This window comes from Xyrauchen texanus, chromosome 12 (genome assembly GCF_025860055.1).
Source record: "Xyrauchen texanus isolate HMW12.3.18 chromosome 12, RBS_HiC_50CHRs, whole genome shotgun sequence".
NCBI classification, from domain to species: domain Eukaryota; kingdom Metazoa; phylum Chordata; class Actinopteri; order Cypriniformes; family Catostomidae; genus Xyrauchen; species Xyrauchen texanus.
Genome location: NC_068287.1, coordinates 33,809,211 through 33,832,115, shown reverse-complemented (window position 1 = coordinate 33,832,115; position 22,905 = coordinate 33,809,211). Strand labels below are relative to the sequence as shown.

General features: G+C 38.3%; 1 protein-coding gene across 1 annotated transcript; it reads left to right on the top strand.

The window, feature by feature from the left end:
- Positions 1-235: 235 nt before the first annotated feature.
- On the top strand, positions 236-22,311 carry LOC127652638 (caveolae-associated protein 1-like). Its single transcript, XM_052138898.1, has 2 exons — positions 236-1,251; positions 18,323-22,311. The coding sequence occupies exons 1-2, from the start codon at positions 688-690 to the stop codon at positions 19,067-19,069; spliced, it is 1,311 nt and encodes a 436-aa protein (XP_051994858.1). The 5' UTR covers positions 236-687; the 3' UTR covers positions 19,070-22,311.
- Positions 22,312-22,905: the final 594 nt, after the last annotated feature.

Sequence of the window (22,905 nt, the reverse complement as noted above, 5' to 3'; positions counted from 1 at the left end):
GTCTTTGATCGTAATTTCACTGTCATATTTACATTTTCATGACTCATGAATCAAAATGGGATGTGTGTCTCATACCCTTGCATTAGTGAGTGGGTGGGTGTCCATGTGTCCCTGCCAGGCTCTGGGGAGGGTTAAGATTTCCCTTAAAGGGTCAGTGTAGGCGTAATCTTACAGTAAGTGATCTCTGTAGGGGGCTGGACTGAGGGGGGAAAGGGAAGACCTGCGGGCGGGCTTCACGGGGAGCTGTGACATTTGTGCTTGTTCACACACACACATTCACGGACACACCTTGATACTGCAGAGTCTGCTTCCACTGACTGGCCGACGTCCCAGAGTACACTTGCTTGGAGAAGGAGGAAGCGAACAAGAAAGGGAGGAAATTTTGAGTCATTATTGCCAGCCTAGAGAATAGTAGGCAGTGGTAGTAGACACAAGTGTGAGAGGTCAGATGCATTGATTGATTGGTAGAGAGAAAGTAGTTTGGAAGAGTTGCTGTAAGTTGTTGCCTGCAAGTTGGAGTTGCACCGCAGTGGTCACTGGGTATCTGCTGTCATTGAGGTCTTTTTTTAGTACTTTATTTTTACCCTGGGACTGTGTTCTGGCACAACAGGCCACGTTTGTACGCTTCAGCTCTCCATCTGCAAGTAAGCGTGTGTGTAGTCATCAGTGTGTACTTGAAACCTCACCATGGCCGACACAGACTTCAAACTGGAGCGTGCCGTTTTCGCAGAAGTCTCCGATGACGATGAGGAGGTCGCCTTAGTTACAGCTGCAGCCAAACCTGCCAAAACTGCGAAAGTGTTAACTGCTAGACTTGGCGACAGTGAGGATGATGATGATGACCCAGCGAAGGAGGTCGACCTGGTGTTGGGGCCAGGACTTGATGGAGGTGGCAGTGGTGGAGTTGAGAAGACAGAAGCTCAGGCTACAGGCATGATGGTTCTTTCACTCCTAGATAAAATCATAGGCGTGGTAGACCAGATCAAGCAAACTCAAACAGATCTGGAGGCAAGGCAGGAGAATATGGAGAAGAACATGAGCACCATCCAGACGGAGCTGACCAAGCTGGCGAAGAGTTATGTAGGAACAGCTGGGACTGTCAACAAGCTGTTGGATAAGGTGCGGAAGGTCAACGTCAACGTGAAGAGTGTGCGCACAGACCTGGAGAAGCAGGTGGGACAAATAAAAAAACTGGAGAACAATGAGCATGAGCTCCTGAAGAGGAAGAACTTCAAAGTGCTCATCTTCCAGGTGAGGAAAGTTTACCTTAGAATCCTTTGATATCCAGACTTGGCATTTAATCTACTCATACCTTAACTTACTGCTACTAATTAGTAATTTAAGCAACACTTTACAGTACACTTGTTATGTGATCAGTACCCCTGAAGCAACCTGGGGTTAAGGGCTACTCCGTAAAAATGAAAAGATACTGGAGGCACCATATGAGGTTCCTCAGCTGCCACACTGGCAAAACTCTTTGGTGATCTTCTAGACAGCATATAAATGAGCTGCAAATATCACATTTATGTACTGAAGGAACTTCAAATTATATGTGACCCGCTCCATCATTATTAAGTCGCACTGACCCAGAATCATATTTTAAAATCAATGCATTAAAGTTAAAAGGAAGGTCTCATCTTTCTTATTATATAATTTTTATATTTCTATCCCAACTTTTGCCAGGATATAATCATTTAAATGATGTCTGTTTGAAAAAAAGACCTCATTTCGCTGTCTGTTTGCGGTGTCCAACTGACCATTTTGGAATTTGCAGACTTTTTTTTTATTTATTTTTTTAATTTTTTTAATCTTGATATATTTTTCTGTAATGAGGAGCACTGATTGGAGGAGAGACACTATAAGCAGCACCTCCATCTGAATTAACAGCAGACGTGATTTGACACACAACATTAAAATACATAAAAACAACATCCATTGGAAAACAATGGCATTAGGAATCTGAAAACAGATTTGTCGAATTGCCTTTCATTTTTCTCCACTCAATGCAACTGAAGCTAATTCTGAGTGGTTATGAATGTTTGACTCTGACTGGTCTGTGGTCTTCTCTCATTGTTCCAATCTCCTAAGCCGAGTTCACACTGCCCTAACATACACCAGATTTCAATGGTTGTTATGTTTTGTTGGATCAGTGTGTTAACCCTGTTGGCGCTTGTTGGGGCAGTGTGAACTTGCCTTTAGATCACGAAAGTTTGTGTCCTAAAGGAGGACCAGAGTATCTCATATAGTCTCATATACTTAATGCAACTGCTGATCCCCTGGGATTTCAAGTACAACAGTCTAGAGTTTACTCAGAATGGTGCCAAAAAACGTCCAGTGAGCCGCAGTACAGTGGACAGAAACGGCAACAGAAAAGCTACAGTAATTTGGATAACCACTCTGTACATTGTAGTGAGCAGAATAGCATCTCAGAATGCACAACACAAACTTTGAGGTGGATGGGTCACATTGGCACAAGACTACATTGGGCACTTTATTTGGGCACTTTATTACTATAAACCTTTCCTAATAAAATGCCCAGTATGTGTATGTTCTAATCCACATTGTCACCTTGAATGATTGTTTTCCCCATGCAGTAATTCCTTCATAATTTAATCAAAGATTTTAGTTACCATGACAGACCAGCATACTAATACAATTATTAACATCACTTAAATATGGTCAAGTTCTTTTACTAGTGTCTGCTGTATATGTGTATTTGCAATATTTCTTTCCAGGCTGCTTTCGGAGTGAACAGGGATTCCTTTAGAGGGCTTGGCCCTGAATTCCCCACTCAGTATCATAAAATGTCAGTCCACTTCTAAGTGAACCTTCAAAGGCTCCCATCTAACCTCACAGAAATCTCTGAACAATGCTGGCTCAATACATTACACAAATATTCAATATAATACTGTATGAAACCATGTGCACATCACAAACAACCGCCATCCAGAAATGATCTGATTATCTGAGTTTTGAACTTTCAGTCTGAATTATGTCGACAAGAAAGAGGGAGATTATGTGCTTTTATTGCTTTTATTTCTATTGATTCAACTGTCTCTCTAAATGAACTGCATGTCATCACTTGTATAATTTACAGTATACTGTACTTAATGAAGGGTTGTGCATCTGACATCATGTATTTAAAGGGACACATTCGCAAAATAATTTTGTTGTGATCAGTGTTATTTTAAAAACATACAAATATTCCATATTGAAAAAAATACTATTGGTTATTGTTAGGCATGATGTTAGGCCCAATTTGGGGGGGTCGGAACTTTAGCTTACTGATTTATTTATTTTTTTATGACATCTGCTTTACTAAATTTTTCATTCGGAAATGTGTAATTAATACTTATTCACTGAAACAGCAATTGGGTCATAGTTTTGGGCACGTTTGCTCATCTACTGTCAGTAGTTTTCTGTGTACAGGTAGGTGCAACTTTGCTGGTTGTGGATTTGTTGATCTGCAAGTTCACAGTTGGTAAACACATTGCATTTCTCTCTGTCACTCTCTCTCTCTCTCTCTCTCTCTCTCTCTTCTATCTATCTATCTGGTTTTATGGGATTCAGGCTGTGGCAGATAGTTGGCTGGCGTTCGGTTGTATAAGATGAAGGCATTTAAATTCATATCTATATCTGCTGTATAACTGCTACACACCCACCTATAGGATTGTAATCATGTCTGGTATAGTCCGTTAAAGTAGGTCAGCTTATTACATCACATTCCAGTGTCCTCATAAAGCCCAGCAAGAATTATTGAAGATATTTTTATTATGTGTTGTTGTATGTGGCCCATTCAATCCAATATCTTTTGTAAACAAACTTTTTGGGAGAATATTCCATGTTGAATACAAGTTAAGCTGAATCAACATCAAAGGATGTCCCTCCTTTTCTTAAAAAAAAAAAAACCTGGGTTCCAGTGAGGCACTTTTGCTCGCTATTTAAGTATAGCCACAAGACATAAATAACATGTGTTAACATGACTTTAGTGTGATAAAATCACTTACTAACCTATTCTGTGTATAGTTATAACCAATTGTACAACTTCCTTGCGAAGTTATAATTTGAATTATGATTTTTTTATTTTTTATTTTGTGGGGTAGTATACATGCCACAAATGCTGTCGAATGAGCTTATCTTGTATCAAACCCGAGATGTTCCTTTAAATAGTGTAGTAAGGCGTTGACATCTGTGTTTTGGATTCATAAATTTAATACTGATTCAAAAGGCCATCACAAACTCAAGAGTGTTTTTCTCAGTAACAATATGCAAGTGTTTTGCTGAAATATGTGGAGTAGCATTTCACTGCTATAAAAGATCACAGCTGTTTAGAGTGTGATGTACATCAGATTAAATGTGTTCAGAGTGTGCTGGACTGCAGGCTGGACACAGACTTACTCTGGGACCCCATAAACTCTGTTCCCTTTCAGTTTATTTATAGTGCAGAATTCGGTCATTTCTGCAATGCTAGCCTAACGACACAACCGTCAGTAAGAGGGCAATTTTAGAAGCATCACCTGGCTTTTGCACAATGATCTTCAGAAGCTTTGTCAGGAATATTACAATGAGCTTTTATTTGTTTGCTATAACCACTTTGCATCGTTTCACATTGTACAATATTGTTAGAATTGTACAGAATTAAATCTAGTGCATTAACCACTCATATCAGCAGCTGTCCCCTTCTGTGCAGTTATATCGGTGTATTGGTAAAGCTCTACTAATGTAGTATTTAATACTGCAAATACTTTAAGCATTTCCAGTGTGTAATTGTGGCTAACAACACTTTGCATTTACTTTTTTTATGTAACCCACAAACATCTTAATGGGCCAAGTACACCATTGTTACATTGTAATTATTGTAATGTTATTATGCCATTATAACAGTGTTCTTATTCCATTATTGCACTGAAAGTAGAAGCAGCTGGTGTGAATGTAACATGTAGACAGGATGATGTAGGCGCGTTGGGTCAGTGTGTTCCAGCACTTTGCTGTTGTTTACCCTGCATCAGTGTTACTGCATTTAGCTCCACTAAGGAGTCATTTCCTCTCAGCACTGCTCTGAGAGGCTGGAGGGGGGGAAATACGGCTGATGTTATTGGTCTCTTATGTTTTTAGTACTGATGGTATTGAAAGATGTGAGTGGGCGGGAGTGTGTGAGGTCATTAATATGTTTATTTGTAAAGTATTGTACTGTCAGCTTGCCAAGGCACCTATTTCCCATCTTTTCACCCTGGGATCTAATGATCTACTTCTAATTCTTTTAATTCATAAAAACAATTATATTTTATTTGTTATATTTAAACTGCATGTTTTACGGCCTTTAACACTTAACAATGAGGTTCTATTTGTTAACATTAGTTATTGCATTAGGTATCATGAAATGACAATGAATTATTTTATTTTTACAGTATTAGTCTTTGTTAATGTTAATTTTCCAAAATATTACTGTTTAGTGTTTGTTCATGTTAGTTCATAAGGCATTTTCTAATGTTAACATATGCTTTTAATGTAAACTATGCATAAGTGTATGAAGAAATTAAAATTAACCAATATTAATAAAAAACTGTAAAAAGTATTGTTCATCCTTAGTTCATGTTAACTATCGCATTAATTTATAAATTTATGCAGATTTAAATAAAAAAAAAATATTACATGTTTTTCTGAAATACAGATATGAGAGTATAATTAGAATGGAGAAAAGTCTCAAAAAAGAGGGTGGAAGGATGGGTGTGCTTAATTGTTAAATAATATCATAATACAAATTTCTTAAGGGGTCCTAAATTATGCTTTATATTCTTTATGCAAAATATAATGTTTTTTTTTTTTTTTGGATTTTGGGTGAAATGTGACAATGAAATTCATTCACCCATACAGTCCACTGAATGTGCATAACAAATATAGTTATGCATATTGTGCATATTTGTATACAATAAAACGTTTTTGTATAGAAATAAGACATGCTTGCAGTATTATTGTTTTTTTTTTTAACATTTATTTGTGTGTGTGTGTGTGTGTGTGTGTGTGTGTGTGTGTGTGTGTGTGTGTGTGTGTGTGTGTGTGTGTGTGTGTGTGTGTGTGTGTTTAATTGCTCATGAAGTCTCAGTTTCAGAATTCTCATGTGTAATGTCCACTGAGGCAGCAGGTTACACTAATGGCATTTATCAGATATCAAATAACCTGCCCCTGCCTACATAAATGACCTCTGTAAAACTGGACTCCTACTATGTGACAGGCCAGTGTGTGTGGGCATATGTTAAGTGAGACTTGTGAGAGCACACATTTAATTTTTATTTTTTATATAAATAAGTGGACATTTGTTTCAAAAGCAGTATTAAACATTTTGATTGCCCTGTTTAAAATGTTATCCAGGCTTTTATGGCTAAGCTGTGGTGATTTATGGGGGTTCGTGTGATCTACTGCATAACTGCTGCAGTGCTGCCCTGTGCTCTATTTTTGCATTGAACTCTGGGTATCAGATTTACCCAGACAGCAGTGTGTGTTCAATATAATGTGTAGGAGATTGCGTGCTATTCTTGCGGGCCAGAATTTGATGTTTGATGAATGGGCAGGAGATAAATGAGGCTTGAGTGGCAATCCGTATGTGTTGAATGCATATGTGGTTTTAAAGAGTCTTACATTTTTAATGGTAGGTAATAAGGTAAATATGAGATACAAGAAATAACAGGGTTTTTTTTTTTTTTTTTTGATTTGTGAAGAATTTGTTCTATATCGCAGTTATTTTACCGTTCTCTTGCAGAACATTCTTTCATATCACGTGCATGAGTCAGGGCTTCAAAAAAAAAATTTTTATTATTAACTATAGATCATCGGGAGCAACACTTGATACTCTGGCACTACAGCCAAACACAGCAGTGTGCATTCAGAGCTAAAATTCACCTTCAGTTATAATAAACAAGATTAGGAATCATTCTATGTCAATTATAGAGTATGTTGTTCATTTCAGATCAACATCTCTCACACCCTCTCTGACACATTTATAGTTATCTGATGGAGTTGCATTTATAGAAATTATTCTTGTGTGGTCAGTGCATTGGTAAAATTAAATATTTCTGGTCAGGTGATCTGTATTGGATTGGGAGTAAAAATCAGCCTTTAGCATCAGTCGTTAGTGTGCCTCTTGAGGTCAGTGGAGTGAGGTTTATACTATACACAGCTAACTACCAGTTGGCTACCGTTACATTGACACTGCGCTATCATGACAATAATCTTCTAGCATCTGAGGGGACAATATTTTTCACACAACAAAAGATTCTGTAACAGCTCAGCAACTCTGGACATCTGAGTTCTCAGTTACACACACAAATGTGAATCCATGCAGACACTCCTATTTGGAAACAAACATACATATCATGTATACTGCACTATGTGGGTTACCATCTATCTATGACATTGAGATCCGGTTACTGTAGTAATGCAAACTCAGCAAGCATTACTTTGTGCATGGCATGTCCAAACAGATGATAAATCAGTATATGGTTTTAAGTATAAAACACTTAATTAGTACTTTTGCCAAGCCCAAAATTATTTCCTTGAATGATTTTATTGTTTTACATGTAGATTAGTGTAAAGTGCCAATTAGCTGTTCTAAATTGATTTGTCCATTGCACTGATGTGAGAAAAGAGAGAATGGAGAGTAATATGAGAGACATGAAAGTATCACTGGTATGTTGCGTAGGAGAGTGAACAAATATACAGTTTAGCGGTCACTATTCAAAAAATATTTCACCACTCAATGCCAAGATCGACCAGTCAGACTGAAGAGAGCCGCATCATAAATATAAATAAAGTATATACTGAAAAATAAGCCCACCCCTTTTAGTCTCAAACAGAAGCTGCAATATAGTGGCAATATATTATGTAGAAAAAAAGCATAGTTGGCAGGTCAAGGTCATCATAGTAGCCTGAGATGCAGTGGTTTTAATACAAACAGAGCCTTCTGCGTGTGAATTTGTCCAAGAGAGTGTGTGTGAATAAGGGAGTAATTGAACAAGTCAACAGATATGCATGACTGAAATACAACCTTCACTTTCAATTGGAACAATAGAAGAATACTCTCTTTTGTATAGTGTATTTTGTACAGTACAGTGTGTCAAGATCAGCTTGTGTTTGCACATGCATGTGTTTATGCAATCATGCTAGAGTGCTCTTTATTACTCGTGTGTTTTAAAAGGCAAAAGGAAACTCCATTCTTTCCTGAAAGAAACAAAAGCTTTAATGCACCTCGGCTCTTTGCAAACAGACTCTAAATCTTTGTTTGAAGGGTTTAATTACGAACCGAGAATATACTGTGGCATGCATGACAATACTTTTTGCACTCCGTATTAGTAATATTAAGAAACTTATTAAAAAACAATATATCAGATGAGACATATTGCCTGTTAATTACTGTAGTAAGATTTATCAGGTCATCATGACAACCGAAAAACTTGTGATAATACATATTTTAAATTTTCCTTAACATGCCATATTTAGGCCTGTGCAGTCTGAATAGCAGACTATTGCATGTAACTATTTAAAATTTAAAAAACCTGTTGTCTTGAAAAGATACAGAGCATAAAAATCTGTAGGATGGGGTGCAAAATAAGTGTTCTGAACCACTAATAAATATATATCAGAATCATCAAAATACATATTGTACTAAAGCAATTTTTTTTGCAATTATAACCTTTTTGTGCCAAAGGGTTTCTTTGGTTTTAAATATAAATTTTCATCATAATAAAGGTCTTTTCCTGACCGACAGAGGCGGCGCTTAAGCACTACTGGTTATTGCAGCACCAGCCAGGTAGGTTGAGATAATATACCAACAAAGTCAGGTGTTGACGTAGGCTGAGCTCTGGGGATGATAAGCCACAGTAGCTCACTTTTCAGCCTCATTAATGTTCTCATCCAATAGAGATTGGTCATTTGTCATCATCGCACCATCAAGTGCAGCTACCTAGAGCAGTGACAGAATGCTCTTCTAAATTGTGGAACTATTTTTGCCATTGTGGAAATTTCTTTGCGCGTCTGTAACACTCTGAGCCTCTCAGTACTACAGTACTAGGCTGGTGTTATTTGTGTTAAGTTAGAGTTTCTCTGCTAACTAAAGTAATTTCTCTATGCTGATTTATTGAGATATTTTTTTCTGTCACATCTACATGTAATTGCAGTGGAGTAGTAAACATATTATTAAACTTAACTGCAATCCGGTGGCAAATGTTTGTTGGATCGGTGGATATGTTTTTATTATTTTTCAATCTTACGGCTCTATCCGAATGTTTTGACGGCATATTGATTCGGTTATGAATCCTACTGGCTTTCTGCTTTTTCTATCGGCTGTGCAAAAAGTTCCTTCTTTCTGATGATGGGCATGATGTATGTCTCCCCCCGGGACACAAATCCATTGCTAAAAGTGGCCAATTGACAGGCCAGTTTCTATTTTAGAAAGTCACTGATCTTTTCTTGGAAATTGCGGAAATGAAGTGTCTCCTCCAATCTCTTCAACCTGTGGGTAAACTGGAGGATCAAATCGATCTCACCGGAGAATGAGAACGGTTCTAATCAGGGAACTGTGCAAGAATCTTACGTTTCCCCCTACTCTCACTTAATTTGGACTTAATTAACTTAAGTTCTTCAAACTCCCTTTTTCGTGATCATACAGATTTGGATGGGGGGACCGTGCCTTTGCAGTGTTGGCCCCGAAGCTCTGGAACAGTTTGCTTTTGCACATTAGAATGGCCTCCACACTGGTGTCATTTAAATCTCTATTAAAAACAATTTTTTCCCTGGCTTTTTTATGTTGACATGACATCTTTTGATGATACTCTGGCTATGCTCCAAATGGTGGTTGCCTGTCTGGGCCTCAATAAGACAGACACCCAACCTGCCCAGTTCAATGTTTTTTATAGGCAGTAGAATTCTTTTGCCATGCCGCCATGTAAAGACTTTTTGGTTCAATTGTCTAATGCACTCACATAATCGAGTGCTCTGAAATGTTGATTAAATACAGCCCGTACCCTAGGGTCAATAGCTGAATCTGATTCTATTGGGCTGGGGCGCACACAGGATATAGAACAGGCTGTGGTGGCTTTAGTATTGTCACCAGACAAGGGACTACAAGGTAATGTTCCCTGCTCTCGTGCACAATGCGGGCGTACAGATTCACAAAAAAAAATACAGTCAGTCACTATGAGTATGTCTGTGATACCAGACTGCTCTTGGAGCATGTGCAGAAGCTGGGTCTTGTTGTGAATAAGAAAAAGTTTCATTGCTGTATTAGATTTTCTCTGGATTCTTGTAGGATGTCTGCCACTCTGTCACATGTCTGGGTAAACAATATCTCGCAGCAACTTGCTCATATCTTTGCTGGAAACAATATTACCGTAAGGAGTGCTTATACACCTTATAGGACTGATGACTGCTGCTACTTCGATGATTTCATTGGGCTTGCTCCACCTCAGACCTCTCCAATTTGCAGTTGAACCCAACCAGACAACGTCATCATATATTGTTATTTCCCAACTTTGCATTCATGCATTGACACAATGGAATCAGTGGGAGTTTCTGATGACGGGAACCCCTACGTTTTGTATTATTACCTCTCATCGGGAAGAAGTCAAGACTGATGCTTACTTCATGGGATAGGGGGCAACATGGAATCAAAGGGGCATTAGTGGCAGTTGGACACCAGATCAGTCCACAGGCCACATAAATCTGCTGGAGTTATACACAATTTTCTTAGCCCTTCAATATGTATTACTAGCCCTGGCAGGCTGCCATATGCTTATTCAGTTCAACATCACCTTGACAGTTTTCCACCTGAAACATTAGGGTGGCACAAAGTCCCTCAGGTCCTTGTGTTCACTCGCAGGATTCTCATTTGGTCTCTTCCCCTGCTTGCATAATTGAGGACATCTTCTGTGATCAAGAAATCAGATAGCAGAATCTCTCTCCAGAAATCTTCTGCATCAGGAAAAATGGAGGCTTCACCTGGATGTAGCGCAGAGCATATTGCAGCGGTGAAGCAGAAGTAAATCTTTTTGCTTTAGAGGCAACCATTCAATGTCACTTTGCAAAATTTGCAAAGACAGAGATGTCCATCCCCTTGAGTCAGGATGCATCATCTCATGGGTGGCCAAATTGCCTACTTTATGCATTCCCTCCTTTTCCGCTGCTGTGGGAGACTTTAAACAGGATCTCCCTGTGCAATCACCCCGATTGACAGCCAGTGCTTGGTTTGCTGTACTCCTAAAACTGCATCTAGAGCTGCAACACATCAACACATATGTCTCGCATTGATATCTATTTTATTCAAGGTGTAGGGACAGTGGGATTGATCCTACACACCGTGAGATTCCGAGATTTTTGAATTATTTGCAGCATTATTTGGAGGAATGTAAGGCAGCCTCCACATAGAAGGGCACTGCTGTGTCAAAGATTGTGAAAGTAATCACTCTGGCATACAAGAAAGCCCAGAAGCCCCTACCAGGAGGTATCTCTTGTCATTCTACTCAGATGGTAGAGTGGGTTGTCCACTAATCGCATGGGTTGGTGGTTCGATTCCCAGCCCACACGACTCCACATACCAAAGTGTCCTTGGGCAAGACACTGAACCTCAAGTTGCTCCCAATGGCAGGCTAGCGACATAGCGCAACTCTGCCATCATTGGTGTATGAATGTGTGTGTGAATGGGTGAATGAGACGCAGTGTAAAGCGCTTTGAATATCGCTAAGTTTAAAAAAGCGCTATATAAGAGCAGACTATTTACCATATTGATACTCAAGAAGACAACATAGGAAGAATCAAGGGATGCAAACTTTTGAACAGGATGATTTGTGTCAATAAGATTAACCCCCACATCTGAACATATAAGTGCCTGTACTATGTAAAAAGTGCAGTGTGGCTGTCTAAATGTATCATTGTCTGATTTACCTCCTTGTTCGTGGGGAAATTAACATTTCCATTTTTTTTCCGTTTTCATTACAGAAAAATTCTCGCTTACATTTTCATGTGCTGCACGAAGAAACACATTTTTCATTGGTGCATTTCTACTTGTGCTGACTGACAGGATGACAAAGAGTGCAGACCAAGCGTATAATGTCATTGCCATGGTATCCAGATACTAGAAGACTAGAATGAAAGTATCATCAAATCAATGTGCAACGCTTCAAAGTTGCTTCTCTTCTTTGCAAACGATACCAAAGACAATAGCAAAAAGGAAAATGAGTACATTAAATGTAAGTAGAAAAAAATCAGTGAGCCTACCAGCTGAAACCAGGACATAATTACAATGTTAAGAGAATTGTCAGGACACACCTCTTCAAAATGGGACATCTGGTCACCATACTTAAACGCAACAAGAAAACAATCCCTCAATGAGAAAACAATCCCTCATACAGAATTGAATGCCATGACCTTATGAAGTAAAGTCTTGTTGCTCCGATTTAAAACCTTTTTAAGGTCTTATTTTGCTGAAGGGCGAATTAGGACTTTTTAAGGGTTTTGTTCACCCAAAAATTTTAATTATCCCATAATTTACCCACCCTAAAGCCATGCTAGGTGTATATTACTTTCTTCTTTCAGCCAAACACAGTCGGAGTTATATAAAAAAAAATGGCCTGGCTCTTCCATGATTTATAAAATGGTACCTTAGATTTTGAAGCCCAAAAAAGTGCATCCATCTATTAAAAAAGTAACTATAATCACTGGTTCTGGTAACGGCTGTCCGCACATTCACGAGAGAGTTGAGTTCCGGCGTATGACGTAGGCATAGCGTAAACTCCTGTGAGAAGTGACGAATGCAGAAGTGCAGAGGATAGAGGAAGCCAATGATTATAGTTTATAAAGTTACAAATATGGATATTTACAAAAACACATTGCTTCGCTACAGAATGCCTTTATTAACCCCCTGGAGCCGTATTATTACTTTTTTGATGGATGGATGGGCTTTTTTGGGCTTCAAAATCTAAGGTACCATATACTCCCATTATAAAGCTTGGAAGAGCCAGGATATTTTTTAATATAACTCTGATTGTGTTTGGCTGAAAGAAGAAAGTATTATACATCTAATATGGCTTGATGGTGAGTAAATTATAGGATAATTTAAATTTTTGGGTGAACTAACCCTTTAAGACCCACAGAAACCCTGTGAAGTTTTCATTTTTATGTGAGTGGTCAAGATTTCCTACATATATTGCAAAATTACAATTCATTAGAAATGTCCTCATAAACCACATTTATAGCATAAAACTCTTTTAATTACCAGTTTGTAACCTAAAACAAAGTCCTCGTAAACCACTTAAACCTGCCCACACACACACACACACATATTCAACCTTCACATCCAGATAAGGAAACACTGGCAAATTTACAAGGACTTCTCCACACTAGCACACTATCAGAGATAGAGAAGGAGACTATGAATAATATGAATGAAAAAGAGCCATCTATTTGTAATTGAAATGATCCGGCCCTGCATTTAAGAATCATATTGCTAAATGTCTGGATCTATTTTGGTTTATGCAAAGCATTGACAGTATCATCCACAGTCAAGTCGTTGAGGGGCTGTTTCTTCTCTTGACCAACAGAGGGTGTGTACTACTTCTTGATACAGCTTACTGCAGGCATGTTAAACCAGATAAGGAATAACTGTCTTTACATTGCCACATGGTCCAGTGTTATAAGGTAACTTGCATGGTCTCAATTTACAAAGTCAAGACCTTGTCAGTAAGCTTTTCCTTCTCAAATTAGCATCTGTTCAACAGGTAGGGCACATTTGGGGTATGAATTCATATGTGTTTGGTTTTTGAGTTCACTTGTACATCTGTTTAATGGTGCTGTAGGACCTCAGGTCAGTGTAAAGCTGGCATGGACCTTTAAATAAATATTCTGTGTTCAATACAAGTTAAACTCAATCAACAACATTTATGGCATAATGTTGATTACCAAAAAAAATTATTTCAACTCATCCCTCCTTTTCTTACAAATAAATAAATAAAATTAAGGGATACATTGAGGCACGACACATACAGTAAATTCAATCAAGTATGTCCAGAATTTTAACTGGTAGTGCATACAGTATGTGTAATAAGTATTACAATCATTTATTATAATTCCTTTTGAACTACATGAACATACACAGGTTTGCTTGAGTGGATTGTTTTTATCCATTTTTAGTAGAGTGCTCTCTAGAGGGAATGCACTAGTTGTCTCAGTATGAATTCGGTATAATACCCGCATTGTTATAAGGGGTTTTGGGGTGACGATGAAGAGTCATTATTAATCTTTAGACAGAATGTAGTCAAACTGGTTATGAAGTCAGAATAAATGTATTATGTATTCTGTGTGTGTGTGTGTGTGTGTGTGTGTGTGTGTGTGTGTGTGTGTGTGTGTGTGTGTGTGTCAAACCAGTCTTTGAGTATTGAGGAGTCTGATGGCTTGGGGGAAGAAGCTGTTACACAGTTTGGCCGTGAGGGCCCGAATGCTTTGGTACCTCTTGCCAGACAGCAGGAGGGTGAAGAGTTTGTGTGAGGGGTGTGTGGGGTCGTCCACAATGCTGGTTGCTTTGCGGATGCAGTGTTTTTTGTAAATGTCTTTGATGGAGGGAAGAGTGACCCCGATGATCTTCTCAGCTGTCCTCACTATCCTCTGCAGGGCTTTGCGGTCCGAAACGAATGCAAGTCCCAAACCAGGCAGTGATGCAGCTGCTCAGGATGCTCTCAATAGTCCCTCTATAGAATGTAGTGAGGATGGGGGTTGGGAGATGTGCTTTCCTCAGCCTTCGTAGAAAGTAGAGATGCCGCTGGGCTTTCTTGGTGATAGAGCTGGTGTTAAGGGACCAGGTGAGGTTCTCCGCCAGGTGAACACCAAGGAATTTGGTGCTCTTGACGATCTCCACAGAGGAGCCGTCGATGTTCAGCGGAGTGTGTTCACCTTGTGCTCTCCTAAAGTCAACAACCATCTCTTTTGTTTTGTTGACATTCAGGGACAGGTTGTTGGCTCTACACCAGTCCGTTTGCCGCTGCACCTCCTCTCTGTATGCTGACTTGTCGTTCTTGCTGATGAGACCCACCACGGTCGTGTCATCTGCAAACTTGACGATGTGGTTCGAGCTGTGCATTGCTGCACTGTCGTGAGTCAGCAGAGTGAACAGCACTGGACTGAGCACACAGCCCTGGGGGGCCCCAGTGCTCAGTGTGGTGGTGGTGGAGATGCTGTTCCCGATCCAGACTGACTGAGGTCTCCCAGTCAGGAAGTCCAGGATCCAGTTGCAGAGGGAGGTGTCCAGGCCCAGCAGGTTCAACTTTCCAATCAGGTGCAGCTTACACTGGTATTGAATCAGCATACTCTAATGCTGAGTACATTTCGATACATTTGCTACAATTGATGATATGGTAGATTTTAAAGACACACTGAGTATTTCTAATAATTTTAAACTGAATCCTTTTAATATATTGAGACAGTTGAATGCCACACCGCTTAATAAGGCCCCAGGTCCGGATGGGATATGTGGTAGAACACTGAATCACTGTGCCGATCAGCTTAGTGGAGTTCTCCATTTACTTTGTCAGTCTTCCTTAGATTTATGGTTGATACCTGATCTGTGGAAAAGCTCAACTATTGTTCCAATACCTAAAATAGCTAAGCCAGATTCTTTTAACGACTATCGTCCAATTGCCTTGACCTCTTTGGTCATGAAGGTTTTTGAAAAATAGATCAAAAAGCATATGATGACGGTTTCTAGTTCGGCTTTAGATCCGCTGCAGTTTGCATATTGCACCGGAAGAGTCGTAGATGATGCAAAACTGTTTCTGTTAAATACTCTTTATCAACATCTGGAAAAAAGTAAAGCATTTGCATGGCTTTTGTTTGTGGACTTCTCGTCAGCATTTAACACTCTGCAACTTGTTATTTTAGGGAAAAAATTTATTAGTCAGTTTAATTTTAATCATGGTTTAGTGTCATGGATTGTGGCCTTTTTAACAGATAGGCAACAAAGGGTTAGGGTTAATGGGGTTTTATACGTTAAACACTTCTATAGGTTCACCACAAGGTTGTGTACTTTCTCCAATCTTTTTTTATATTATACACTAATGATTGTCAGAGTTTACAAGGTAACAGTTACCTAGTAAAATATGTGGATGATACTGTTCTTCTTTCCTTGCTTTCACATTCAGACCAGGATTATGGTCCGGCTCTACACAGATTTATCTCTTTGTGTAAACGTATGAAACTAGACTTGAATGTCTCAAAGACTAAAGAGATGGTTATCAATTTTAGTAAGAAAACACTTTCACTTCAACCTGTGATTATTAATGGTACACAGGTGAATGTAGTAGAGGAATACAAGTATTTAGGGACAATTTTTGATAGTTTGATAAAAATACTGATGCCATTATTAAAAAAGTATTCTGTCGTTTTCTTTATTATGTTGGTTTTCTTCAATGTCTATGAAGAACAAAAATCGTCTGCAAGGTATTGTAAACATATGCTCAAAAATTATGGGTGTTTCTTTACGTAGTTTAACATTTTATTATGAACAGCAAGTGTTGAGGATGGCACATAAAATAATGGGAGATAGCACACACCCTTTGAACCTTTACTTTGAGTGGTTGCCCCTTGGGCGGTGTTTACGGACAATCAGGTGTCTCACAAACCCTTACAAATTAACTTTTGTGCCTGAAGCAATTACTTTCTGTAACAAACATAACTGACTATTTTATTATTTCTTTGTTTTTATTTATTATTAATATAATTTTTTCTTTATATATTTCATGTATTTAGATTTTTTGTTTGTACGTGTATTCAGTGTTGTCTGTATATGTGAAGCACCATGACAGTCTGAATGAATTGCCTCATGGGGATTAATAAAGCTCTAAACGTTAGATTATGCCATTGTTTTAGGTCAGTTGTTATGGACAGACAGAGCCCTAGCTAATGGGGTGAAAGATGGTAACGATATATGAATGTAAAACGAAAGGTGCCCAGACCAATAAACAGTCAGGGGACCCAGAGTTCCTTGCTATATTATCAAAATATAAATTTCTACAGTCTTGTCCAACACAAAATAGTTATCGTTTTAAAGCTTTGATGCTGTACTTTACAATGCAAGTAGAAATTTGACCAAAACTGAACATGTGCTTTGAAATTTGCTGACAAATCAGAAGTGTTCTGTTTTGATAATTTGTTAATAATATTGCATTGTAAAAGATTCATTTATTTGGAATTTGACCTGTCAAAATGCTTAAGAAATTGTGAAATCTCTTCTCAGCTCTGCTCTGATTCTTGCTGGTCCACAGTTGGATAAACCGCTTAAGATTCATGTGGATGCTAGTAAAGTAGGAGCAAGAGCTGTCCTCTTGCAGGATGATGATTGCCCAGGCCATATGTTTGTTTTCTAAAAAGGATTTACCTTATCAGTTAAATTATTCAGTGACTGAAAAGGAGGCTTTAGCTTTAGTTTGGGTGCTTCAGCACTTAAATGTCTATTTGGGAGAATGTAGGGTTTACTGTGACCACAATCCCCTGATATTTAAAAAAATCCAAAACCCTAACCAATGTCTGATGCGCTGGTCGCTGATTTTACAACCTTATAATCTTGAGGTCCGTCATATTAAGGAGACTGATATTGTTCTGCCTGATGCAATGTCCTGTGCACCTGTATCTTAATGTACGTGGTGCAATTCCACACTTCGCATTGTATCTGACATTATATTCCCCTCCCAGGGCCCATGTTGTTGAGAGGTTATGGATCTGTGATGGAGAGTGGAAAGAAAGTATGGGTGCAGTGTTTTAATGTGGTTGTAGTGTATGATTCTGATTTTGTGGGGGAGGGGGTTACGCCCCTATCGGCTGCTACCTGTTTGTGTTTTGTTTCCCTTTGGTGTGTGCTTGTGTTTGTGTGTGTTTTCTTGCAGGTGATTTGCTGGGAAGTAATTGGGAACAACAGCGCTCATGTTTCCCAGACTACTTAAAAGGTTTCCTTCCCATTAAGGGAGAGTCTCTAATTTCAACCTGGGCTCCATCTACACATAATACTCTGTGTCCGTTTACCTGGTTTATTTGCTCGAGCAGAAACATTCCATTTCCTGAAGTTTTACTCGTATGGGTGTTTTTTAAATAAAATGCTTCTATTTTGTTAATTATGCTCATCATCTTCTTTTATTTGTTGTGATCCCATGATTGGAGTTGTAACACGTATTGTTTAAACATGCCACAACGTTCTTGAACTGATTCAGATCAAGAATAATCTTATCTGTGTTGTCTAATCTAATGTTAATTCCTTAATTCCTTCTCTCCTTTTCTCTCTCCATCTTTCTCGTAGGACAAGGAGAAACCTGTGAAGGGCTCTAAAAAGCCAGTGGCTGTAGAAGAAGGACAGCAAATACTGACTGAATGTGGAGCAGAAGAACATGGCTCTGAAGAGGAAGTGGAAGTGGAGGAGATCATAGAAGAATCACGTGCTGAGCGCATCAAACGCAGCGGTTTGCAGAAGGTGGACGAGCTGAAGAAGTCCTTCAGCAAGGAGCAGATGGAGAAGAACAGACAGAGAACCAAGGAGAACCTGGAGAAAACCCGTCAGAGAACTAAAGAGAACCTGGAGAAGACACGTCAAAGAACTCGAGAGAACTTTGAGAAGACCAAGAAGAGCCTGGGAAAGAAGATGGGCAAGTTGGGAACAAAAATGACACCAAACACTGAGCGCAGAGAGAAATTCCGCAGCTCACGAGAGAAGATAAAGAAGTCACTGACGCCTGACTACACTGTCTATGCCCGCTCCAAATCTACCACATATCATGTACCGCCCTTCACCTTCCATGTGAAGAAGATCCGTGAAGGTGAGATCGAGCCCACACCAGAGCCTGAGCCAGAAGAGGAACAGGAGGAGCAGAATGAGGAGGTCCAGAAGGGTCTTGAGGTGCAGGAAGAAGAAGACCTAGCGTCACAGGTGGAGGTGGGTGAACTGGTCAATCTTGATAGTGCAGAGATGGAGGCCTTTCTGGAGGCGGCTGATAACTCACGGCTGGTGTTTCAGGATACGGTGAGGCCTAGGGAGAAGGCCAGTCAGTAAGTCCAACCAGTGTGTCGAGCTTGGAGATAGCTCAACATGGATAAGTGCTGTGGAGGTCTGGAGATGAATAAGGATTAAGGGATGTAGGGAATTCAGATGTGCTTAAGGATGGATTAAAAAGAAAAGGAATGTGGAAAAGACTGGACCTTTGGCTGAACATTTTATTTGTTTGTTTGTTTTTATCTATTGAAACCCAAGGTTGTGATTTTTATTTTCAATTGTGAGTTTCTAAAATTTACTAAAGGCCCCTTTTATTTTCATTGTGTGAAGAATTGTACATTATCTTTTGACATGATCTTAAAAACATGAATGTTGTGTAGTATTTTCACAAAAGGTGGATTTAAACATTAATAATTAAATACTCTAATGACTTAGATCCTATTAGATGGCATATAGTATTAACTTAATCATTGTTAATTTTTAATCGAGGCAACCTGGTGACAGCCAGATAGTGCCTATATATTTATATTAAAAAGCACCCAGTATTCTTTGTACTATCATGGAATGTGCACAGCTGCTAATTCCAACAGTATAAAATAATAGAATCTATCACTCCACTCTATCCTCTCCACTAATAGCTGGTGTGTGGTGAGCGTATTGCTGCACTATGGCTGCGCCACATCATCCATGTGGATTCTGCACACTGGTGATGGTTGAGGAGAGTCCCCTGTTCACTGTGTGAAGTGCTTTGTGTGTAGTGTCAGAAAAGCACTATATAAATGTAATGTTCATTCATTCAATAGCAAGCCCCATGCTCCAGGCGTGCTGAGTGACTCCAATCAGGCTTCCTAAGCAACCAATTGGCCAGTTGCTAGGGTGGGAAGAGTCACGTTGGATTAACCTCCTTGTGTTCACCATAATGTGGTTCTTGCTCTCGGTGGGGTGCGTGGTGAGTTGTGTGTGGATGCCATGGAGAATAGTGTGAAGCACAACAAGACATGTGAAAAGATGCACGGATTGACGGTCTCAGACGCGGAGGCAACTGAGATTCGTCCTACGCCACCTGGACTGAGGCGAGTCACTACACCACCACAACGACTTAGAGCACATTGGGAATTGGGCATTCCAAATCAGCGCGAAAACAAATAAATAAAATAGCAAGCCCCATGCATCTACCTGGATCATATGAAATGAAAGGTGCTACAGAGTATATAGTCTGACTGAAGCATTGTTGTGAGGGAAAGTTTATTATAAAATATTATTTTTGAAGTGATGCAAAAAAAGAAAGAAAGACAATAATTACAAAGTACTACTGAACAAACTTTTGCTTTTTTGAGACTAAAAGTTTTAGTAATCACATGGATACAGCAAGTTGTTTTGCAGTATAGTTGATAACGTAAATGTGATCTTAAGTAAAAAAAAAAAAACATTTAAAAAAAGAAGAAAAATGAAACGCCACCATTTTAAATGCTTAACACTATGTAAATGTATTTTATGTTCTAATTTCTTCATTTTACATCTTCAGATGGCATAATGTGATCTTTGAGTTTAGATATTTAAAAAAGAATCACAGATACCTCTAAGATCAGACAGAATATCAGAGTCTTAGAGGTGGTTTTTCCCTGTCAGTTCTATTCATTCAAAAGTTGAATTTAGTTCTTCAGTGTTCACCCTGTTTGTACATGCATATACCAATTTACTTGCTCAGAGCAAGATTGATCTGTCTTTCAAATATACATACTAGTGTTGTCAAAAGTACCGGTACTTCGGTACTAAGTTGATACTAAAATAAACAATATGTAACGATACCAGTGTTTCTGTAGTAGCCTACCGGAAGTACAGAGCACCGACTCAATCTGTTACCAGCGCACAGTATTACTGACACACAACACCTTTAAAATGCTCACACGCTTATTTTGAACATATGTTCTGTGACTCCTTTTACACTGAAATGGACAATTAATCAAATTAAATCAAATGTCCTAGTGTGATTTATTAAACCGCCTACGGCTGCAATCTTAGTGCGGATGAGCTGCGTACTTCGAATGTATAAATCCAACTGCTCAAACACTTGAAACGCCACAGACATTGAGAATCATTCACATTGTATTAGATGACAGAGCACAAGTAAAATATATATTTATATAATTAAAATCACAGCATTTACGCTTTAATCTCAACTCAAACTTTATTTATATAGCATTTAAAACGTTGACCAGTGCTTCAAAAACACAAGTCATCTAAAATACAACACTTCATAACTGTGTCCTACATTTCATTTGTCGGACTCAAAGTCCAGTGTAAAGAGATGACTAAAGTCTTCCGTGATCACACTGAGCCATGTGAACTGTTTATCAGGAAAAGTGAAGCATCCAGCAAAAAAAAAAAAAACACGCCATAATAAAAACTAGATGCCTGAAATTGTGAGTATAGTAAACTGTATAGTAAAATGTATTATTCACTTTATTATTATTATTAATAATAATTAATCATAATATCACAAGCAAGACAGTTGTTGAATAAAAGTTTGGCAAAAAAAAAAATGCAAAGTTCTGCTTTCACTTGTTAAACGTTTTAAGAATGTATTGATTAGACACCATTTTGAATATAAAATTTAATTAAACTGTAAAAAAATGTTCTGTATAGTTCTGGAAAATAATAATTATTAAACTGTAATTATTAAAATAATTATTAAATAATAAAAAAATATCTAAACTGGTGTATACAATAGCACATTATAATATTAGCATATTTTTGCTGTGGTATCAAACTTGGTATCGAGAACCATGCAATTTCACCGGTATCGGTACCGATTACTGAACTTTTGGTACCGTGACAACACTAATACTTACATAAATACAGTAGTAGGTAAACAGGGACCTATGGAAAAGTATTGCTGATATGCTGATATTTGAGTAATATCTCTCATGATGCATGACTGTATAATCAAAGTCACTGAAGTAAAGAGAAATTTGTCATATTTGTATTCTGTATTGGAATATTTTTGAAATACTTTAAGTACCGTCATGTCAAATAATTGACCCAAATCATCAGCTGTGCTCGTTTTTACAAAAAGTAGAATCACTGAAAGCACACATTTATTTTTTATCATGCTTTTGATGATCTGATATTATGAAAATATGTAGTTATTGCAATGATCACCGTACTTATGGATGACAGTTTTCTATGTGTGAGAGTTAGAGTGAAGCTGATTTAAATGGCTCCTGTGACATTTGTGGCTATGTAAATGGATTAGGTGTAGGTATATTTTAATAACCAAATAAAAGTGTCCCTCAGTGATGAATCTTTGTGCTGTGAGTCTTGAGGCTTGCTTATTGGCACACAACCTTGTTACTCTTGCAAAACCGCATTACTAATTCTAAAGTGACCCTTTCAAATTACTTACTGAGGCTTGGATGACTCTTTTAAACTAGTAATGACAATTTGGCTGTTTCTATATTTCCAGTTGTGGTATGATGGAATGAACTTGCATTTCCAAAAGACAATCAACTTGGTATTTTTTCAGAGCTTGACAGGTCCAAACCGTATTACTGAAAGTTTGTGTATGAAAATTAACATATTGCAAGGCATTAGTTTACTTTTAACATTTGTTGATATAAAACTATTTGGTAGAAAAAAAATTTAATACAATATTTTTACAAAAAAAAATAAATAGAAAATGGTCAAATTGAGTGAACACATACATTATGGCAATTACCAGAAACGATTATAAAAACTTAATTTAAAATCTGGTCTCAAGATCTGGGAATTTCCAAGCTGATGAGGTTAAATATCTTCCACCCTCTTATATTCTCTCTCTCTCTTCTGTCCTTGGTGATGTCGGGCGAAGTGGGAATCCATTAAAATAATCAATGAAAGGAATCTGATTAAAGAGA